The following is an 8,363-nucleotide window of genomic DNA, read 5'->3' as shown; positions in this document are numbered from 1 at the left end:
ACTTCTATCGCTTCGAAATTGAAGCTCATAGATCTGAGGAAGGGAGAGAGAGTAGAGAGAGAAATCAGAAAATGGGAGGAATAACCCATTTATATGTGGGTATTTTAGTAATTTCGATTTTGTGCATGACCAGTTTGTCCTATTTCAGTCCCGAGATTAAGAAATTGTCCCATTTTGGAGTATTTTCCTTTTTTTATGACATTTCCCAATTAAGCATGTGTTGAGAATTCAATAGTTTATATAAAAACATTTTTTTTTATGTACTTTGAGAGAAGGGCAAAGGAAGGGAAGATATCCCTCCGGATCTTTCCCATCAAATTCTAGGCCGGGTCCCTTGAAATTTAATCCAACGGCTACAAACATGGGGGCCTTCTATAAGTTATAATAATTGTAGCAGTTAGATCAAATTTCAAGGGTTCAGATCTCCGGATCCCTAGGACTTGGTGGGAGAGATCTGGAGGGGATCTCTTCCTGCAAAGGAATTGATTAAAACGTGACAAATGGATGGCTAAGGGTTTTTTTATCTGTCATAAACAATTTTTCGAGGGTATTTTTCTACTTCAAGGTGCTTAAAAGATTGAGGATAAGAACCTATAATTCACGAGTATAGAGTTGTTTCCACGTTCTTTTATCATCGAAATTCTTTCTCTATGTCGTCAAGGGGCATGAAGTAGCGAAAATACGCGGGAAAAAAGGCTCATATGATGCAATTTTGATGAAATTTATAACAGAAATTGACGGAAGTAGTACATTTACATTAAAAGAGGATTATGATTTCTCATCTCCAATTTCCCTGACAAACTCGCACATCTACATGCAAGTAGAAAATCTTTCAAACCATTTGCCAATGCCATAAATCAAATTTGATAACTCAAACTCAAACTCCATCTCCAATTTGCATTTAATTGTTTGTGTTGGTCTAATGGCCTATTTTTGTTATTTGCTAACAAACTAGGACAAACTTGAGCAAGATTTCCTCAAAAGAAACACAAGTGCAGAAAAATACCCAAAAACTCACTCTCTTACCTAGCGAAAACAAAGTGGGAGACTAAATTGAAGTGCTAATAACAATTTTCATTAAGAAAAAGGTGGCGAGTGTACTTTCAATTTGCGATTAGTACGCTTCAACAGAGTGCTTAAAACTCACTTGCTTGGGTTAAGGGGGTGTTTAGGGGTATAAGATTGCTGAGAATACAAAGGTCTTTACTCGCGCATCAAGTAAAAGACCAAACAAACATTCAAAACTACGCGGCACTGTCAATTCGAAACTTACAAATACCCCTATATCGAAATTCCCCTCCCATGAGAATGAGAATCGAAATCCTATACATCATATGCACACGTTTAAAGGGGGAACGAAAGAAGAAGGCACACAATGAACAAAAACAATCCAGCTTGTAGACTCTGCTGCTTCAGGTAGGCGTTCACTGGCCTGCGTTAACATGCTGACAGTAAAGCTTTTCGGAAAAGGTTATGAGTGGGGTGCTTTCTGGAGTGCTCCGTATACCATGTCAATGAATTGATTATCCTACAGAGCAGGCAAGGTTCATAATCAAATTATGAACAAAGTTAATGATAATCATAATGAAGAAGAACCTAAAGATTATTCACCAGTTGCTTCAGTCGAGAACTCTAGATAATGATTCGGTACCCAATACAATTCAAAAAATTCAAAGTTGTAATGCAAATGGACGTGTCTCCTGGGAAAAAGGCATCAGGAATATAAACCTAGGTATTTGTTTCCTTGATGCATTTTTATCAACTATAAAACTACAAAACGTTCATGATGCATTTTTAAACAATTTCCAGAATATGTGCATGAATTTTGAACATTACTACAAACATTTAATCTTTTCAATTGAAAAAACAAATGAGCATAATTATATCTACATAGCACCATTACGACAAGACTAACCTGTACAAACAGCATGAGAGCATTTCGTACTTTATCTCTGTTAACTGGCCCATAGTTCGGAGTAGGGAAAGAAGCAGGAGTGAGAGATGGTGGAGGAGCTGGCGGTGGAAAAGGTTGTAAAAGAGGAGCACCATATGGACGTTGCACAGTTACAGCAGGGTGAAGAAGAGGAGCAGCAGGGATTGATGCAGAGACAGGTGGCATGGTTGTTACTGAAGAGGAAGGATGACCAAAAAAAGAAGATGGCTTTACAAGATTACTGGCCAAGTTGGTGATGTTATGGGATTCAGGGAGGTCAAGGTAAGAGGACAAAGTTGTAGACAGTAACAGTGGAGCAGACGGTATTTGCATGCCAGGAATACTTGAAGGGGCAACACCGACTGGATGAGAAGGTAGAGAGACTGTCGAAGATGACTGGTAAGGCTGTCCGGTAATTGCTGTAGTTGAAGAAGTCACGATAGTCATAGCCGTCTGCAATTAATGTCCAAATTTAGATTGGCCCAGATATAGGAAAAATGAAAAAAGATGTTTCAACGATCCTGAAATTATATCCATCAGTAAGTTCACCAATATATATACACATATGCAGGGATGACATTATGCATGAACACAAAATTATATCCATCAGTATGTCCAATGCTGTATACGGACACGTGCTTGTGCTGAGGCATTCATATGTAGGCATACACTCACCAAGTCTGTATTTCCTTGAAATGAGCATAAAACATAGTGCAAACGGGCACATTTACGAGGTACTCCGTTGGTAATTTTATTTATTATTTCTTAAAGGACTAGAACCAACAATCCCACATTAACTACTCATCGTTGAATTTGAGAGTAACCAATATTAGCATCAAATGCAGAAATTGTTAGACAATCAAAACATTTTCATTCTACAGCTGTATGGAACAACCAAAATTCCCCAATCAATGACAAAATTAGGAACTCATGAAACCCTATACAGTTAATACTACAAAAGGCCAGAATAAACTTCCACAACTGCAGAACATTAAGAGGAAGAGAACATACACTGAAGAAGTTCACAAAAGCTGGATCATCTGGAACGTCAGTGACATGAGAGGCAGTTGATGATGATGGCTCCAAAGGACCATCCATAACAACCATGCTTGGAACTGCTTCCAGTTCCTCAAACTCACTACAAAAGTAATACATTCTTCCTTCAGTTGTTATCATAAACAAAATGACTAAAATTGCTACAAAATTGCACAACTGAACATTTGAAATATTCAACAGCATAAACACATAATTTCTTATGCTATTGTATTGAGAATAGAATATAGATAAATATTCCAAGAATTTTACAAACCAGAAGTTTGCAAGCTCAGCGTATACAAAAAGAAAATATCACCCTTCAAAATGATCAATAATACAAAGCCAGAAGTTTATATACTATTGTCGACAAGGAAAACTTTGTAATAGCACAGACTTCAGAAGTAAAGGAATAACTACATTTGTGCTAAGTAGGGATGAAAGGAATATTACCTCTTTGTTGGTGATGCCATTGACTTTTGAGGCACCTTGGAATATGCACTAAGAATCCTGGAGCCACACAAATAAAAGATAGAATGGATTTAAAAACAAAGCAATTAAGGATAATATACAATCTGGCACATCTCAACTTTCCTTTTTAACTTTTATATAAACAAGAAGGATAAATAAAACGCAATTCAGTCAGGATCCCAGCAAACAGTTGCAATAATAACATACCTAGGTCATGTCATGTGAGAAACCAATAATTAAAACACTAAAAAAATGCATTTCTGGAACTTCAGTTGACCGATAAATTAAAGTTACGCAAAGTATATGAGAAAGTAAACACTTGAAAGAGTGGTACGCAAAACTATTTCTCATGGCGTTACTATGTCACAATAACCTTCAACTTTCTCTCACCATGAGACATATTACTCGCATTTAAAGTTTTAAACTAATTGTATACACAATAAGTTCAATTGTATCTTGGCACAAATACTAGCCTTCATTATTTACCTCCAACAGAGTGAAACTAGTAAAAGGGTAGATTCCCTGGAAGGATTTTTTTCTGAACACAACGTATTTCAAACAATAACTGATAAACATACACAGGTAAAAAGATTATATCTATTTTAGGCATGTATTAACATGTATTAAAGTTTAGAGTTACTCATCTATTTTTCTTACTTGTCTTAAAAAGAAAAATGAGATAAATCTTAAATAGTACATTATCGGAGTACTTTTAAGATCTTCAGATATTTAATTGTTATGCACTGTTCACCTAAATGCCTTATTGTAATAGAATATCCATTCACTGGCATACTTATTGCATCCACGAAGTTTTTGATCGAGTCAATCAAAAATACCACGAAGTTTTTGATCGAGTCAATCAATTTTCAATCAACTTAAAATTGCCAGAAGACAATACCTGCTAAAAAGATTTGCCACCTCCTCACATTCACTTGGATTGTAAAACCAAATGCCATTGACCTCTCGAGCCGCATTTCGATACAATAGATATGGATGTTGGACTTCAAATTCAAAATCTCCCAAGAGATCCTCCACCAAATTTTCTGCTCATGCAAACATACTAAATCATCTTAATACAAAGAAATTTAGTAAAGTATAAACATAAAACGCATGCCATATAAAAATTAAAAGCAAAACATCATTAGGCGTCTGAATAACCTGAGATATAGACTTAAAACAATACTAGAAAGGCTAATAACCAAATCAGAAGATTTTGAAGCCTCAAGTGAATGATCTTTCATCTCTCAATCTCAAATACTTGGTCCCTTTGGTGCTTAGCCTTTCATGTAGCACACTTGCTGTGTGGAGTAGAAGATATTCACCATATGCAGGATCAAAGGATTCAACGCGAGGCAAAGAAGAACATCAGACCAGAGAGGAAACAAATTAAAAGTAAAAAAAAAAGAACTCAGAAATGTGGTCCAGAGTCCAGAGTCCAGTAATGATTGGAGACTGGTTCTAATGGTATTTGGTACCAGAGCAGGTCAAGCCAGCCAAGGGAAGGACACCCGAGAGCTCATATGCTACTTCAACATATGTTCTTCTTCTAGTGTGAGACATTCGGCGTACTTACTAAGTTAAACCCTAAACCCTAAACTAATAGTACCATAGCAAATTCTCCATTTTTGAAGGCTACACTAAAGAATCAAGTTTAGCAAGTAACTCGGAAAATCTGATCAACCCTGTTCACAAATACCAATAAAACTTCCAATCTATGAGAACTACAAATGCAGCGAAACGACACGGATCAGGAATTAAAACACAATGCAAACGCACTGACCAGTATTCCGCCGGTTCATCACAATGAACTGAAACCGAGGTTGCGCATTCCTGGAATAACAGCAACAAAATTAACCCCCAAAATCCAAATTGCCACAAAAAAAAAAAAAACCAAATCTTGCAACGCAGAATTACCTCTTGACCACGAAGAGCGATCCTTCAACGTCCTTGCGACTCTAAAAATGGAAGAAAAAAAATCAGAGAGAATTATGCAATTGGAATCAGATCATAAGCAAAAAATAATGAGATATCAAGAAGAAAATAATGAGAAATTAAGGAGAAAAGGTAGGACTACCCATTCGCTGAGGTCAGTGTTGAACTCGTAGAAGGTGACGTGAGTGGAGGTGATGAGAATTTCCTCGACGAAGGGGTCGATTCGCTGCAGAACCGTCAGATTCAGAAGCTTCGTGCTCTGCTGGTCCAGATTCGGCGTCAATTTCCCGTTCTGCGACATTTTTTTTCTAACTTGGGCTTCCGCTCCGCCACATGTGCCGCCACCGCAACCGCAAAATTTCAGAGGAAGAAGCGGAATTTAAGGAAGGCGAAGGTCCAACGACATCATTAAACCTTCCTTCTCAAGCGAACCCGTGACGCTGTTATTCCCAATGACGAAAATACCCCGACATTCTTCTTCTAGAAGGGAATTCGAGGTTTTGGGGGTTTTTACATCTGTTTCTGGAAAGTTCCATTTCCTCACTTCGCTCATTAGTGCTGCTGCTAAGCTGACAACATTTTCCCGCCTTGTAACGAAATGTTAAAGACGAACTTGTCCTTTTGTTGATTGAAGGAAATTACATTTTCTCCGCATGCACGCCATATACTTATTATTTCGGATAAGAATAACATTAAGAACTCGATTAATCATTCTGTTTCGATAAATAAGGAAGGTTATAAAATCGGAAAAGTTTGAGAGATAACCTTTACTAGTGACATGAGCAAATCAGGTGTAAAAGATCACATTGTAACTATAACACAAGGGGATGACAAATAAAAGAGAAATGAATAGATACTGATGTTATTGATCTTTTCTTCTTCACAATGTATTTTGATAGTACACGGAGCGCTCTATTTATAGAGCAACTCCAAACAAACGTAATAATTACACCTTGAAATTTACAGCATACACCTTTTGAAAATACAATCCGCATTCATTTCCCAAGTCCACATTACTGTGTGGGCATTCATTAATCCACCAATAGTTTCAACATTACTGTGTGGGCATTCATTAACCCACAAATATTTTCAACTCCCCCTTGGATGCCAACATATCAACATCAACTGCCTCGTTAAAACCTTGCTCGAAAAAACCCAGTGGGAAAAAAACATAGCGAAGGAAAAAGAGTACAACTTTACTTGGATTGTTGATATAGTGTAAAGTATGCTTATGTTGCCTCATCAAAACCTTGATAGGAAAAACCCAGTGGGAAAAATCATAATCGAAGGAAAAAGAGTACAGCATGTATGTATCATGGATGCTCCCCCTGATATGTATCTCCTCCTGATTCCGCATTTTCCAAATTTATTTAATTGATAAGTCGACGTAATCCAATACTTTGCACTAACTTTTGAAATGTGCACTTTGGTAGAGATTTGGTGAACAGACCTGCCAGATTTTCATTGGAACATGTTTGTCTGATTTCAATAACTTTAATTCTGAAGCTCATATGCACTAAAAAACTTTGGAGATATGTGTGTAGTTTTATCGCCCTTGATAAATCCTTCCTTCATTTGGGCAACATAGGCTGCATTATCTTCATGGATGACAGTTGGAGTGTTTGTCTTTGAAGGTAGACCACGTGAATTCCGGATATGATGGATCATTGATCTTAACCAAGAACATTCACGACGTGCTTCATGTAAAGCACGTATTTCTAAGTGATTTGAAGATGTAGCAACTAATGTTTGCTTTGTTGAGCACCATGAGACTGTTGTATCTCCATTCTTGAACACATATCTAGTTTGTGAGCGGGCTTCATGCGGATTAAAGAGAAAACCAACATCTGCATATCCAACAAGGACCTAGTCATTTGTGAATTTCTTTGAGTAGAAGAGACCCATGTATGTTGTCCCACGAAGGTATCACAATACATTTTTGACTCCCTTTCAATGACGAATTGTTGGAGCAGAGCTATACCTTACTAACAAGTTGACTGAAAATGTTATATCTGGTCTAGTACATACATTGTGCTAAATACAATAAAACACCTATTGCACTCAAATATGGTACTTCTGGACCAAGGACCAGTTCATCATCTTCTTTTGGACGGAATAGATCTTTATTAATGTCCAAAGAACGAACGACCATTGGCTTGCTGAGTGGATAAGCCTTGTCCATGCCAAATCGCTTAAGGATTTTTTCAATGTAAGCTGATTGGTGGACCAAAATTCCACTAGCGCAATGCTCGATCTGCAAGCCGAGATAATATTTTGTTTTTCCAAGATCTTTAATTTCAAATTCGCTTTTTAGATATTAAACAGTTTTATTAAGTTCTTTAGGGGTTCCAACTAGGTTCATATCATCAACATATACTGCCACTATAACAAATCCAAAGTTAGATTTCTTAATGAACACACACGGGCAAATGACATTGTTGGTATACCCTTCTTTGATCAAATACTCACTGAGACGTTTATACCACATTTGTCCAAATTGTTTCAACCCATACAATGATCGCCTTAATTTGATTGAGAGCGTACCTCGTGGTTTGTTAGTTGTTTCAGGCAACTTAAGTCCTTCTAGGACTTTAATATATATGTCAGTATCTAATTTTCCATATAGATATGCAATGATGACATCCATAAGTTGCATGTCAAGTTTTTCTGAAACCATTAAACTTATTAAGTAACAGAACGTAATTGCGTCCATTACAGGAGAGTATGTCTCCTCATAATCAATTCCAAGTCTTTGCAAAAAGCCTTGTGCAACGAGTCGTGCTTTGTATCTTGCAATCTTGGTTTTCTCATTTCGCTTTCTTATGAATACCCATTTGTAACCCACAGGGTTTATACTAGGTGGGGTTTGGACTACCGGTCCAAAAACATTTCTCCTTTCCAAGGAATTTAATTCTACCTGGATTGCATATTTCCACTTAGGTCAATCTTGTCTCTGTTTGCATTCATCGAAAAAGCGGGTATCAATATCATCACT

General features: G+C 37.0%; 1 protein-coding gene across 1 annotated transcript; it reads right to left on the bottom strand.

The window, feature by feature from the left end:
* Positions 1–1,053: 1,053 nt before the first annotated feature.
* LOC103436111 (mRNA-decapping enzyme-like protein) lies at positions 1,054–5,963 on the bottom strand. Its single transcript, XM_008374529.4, has 8 exons — positions 5,511–5,963; positions 5,351–5,391; positions 5,217–5,266; positions 4,335–4,479; positions 3,419–3,475; positions 2,945–3,071; positions 1,916–2,386; positions 1,054–1,528 (listed from the first exon to the last, which is right to left on the bottom strand). The coding sequence occupies exons 1-8, from the start codon at positions 5,667–5,669 to the stop codon at positions 1,472–1,474; spliced, it is 1,107 nt and encodes a 368-aa protein (XP_008372751.2). The 5' UTR covers positions 5,670–5,963; the 3' UTR covers positions 1,054–1,471.
* Between the last annotated feature and the right edge of the window lie 2,400 nt (positions 5,964–8,363).

Source organism: Malus domestica, chromosome 11 (assembly GCF_042453785.1).
Source record: "Malus domestica chromosome 11, GDT2T_hap1".
NCBI classification, from domain to species: Eukaryota; Viridiplantae; Streptophyta; class Magnoliopsida; order Rosales; family Rosaceae; genus Malus; species Malus domestica.
The sequence above is the reverse complement of the archived record's forward strand: the minus strand, read 5'-3'. Positions and strand labels throughout refer to the sequence as shown.

Coding starts and splice junctions, on each gene's coding strand:
- LOC103436111 (XM_008374529.4), bottom strand. CDS start 5,669: ATGTCGCAGAACGGGAAATTGACGCCGAATCTGGACCAGCAGAGCACG. Junction 2,387..2,944: donor CTTTTGTGAACTTCTTCAGT/GTATGTTCTCTT, acceptor CATTAATTGCAG/ACGGCTATGACTATCGTGAC. Junction 1,529..1,915: donor CTCTCATGCTGTTTGTACAG/GTTAGTCTTGTC, acceptor CCTGCTCTGTAG/GATAATCAATTCATTGACAT.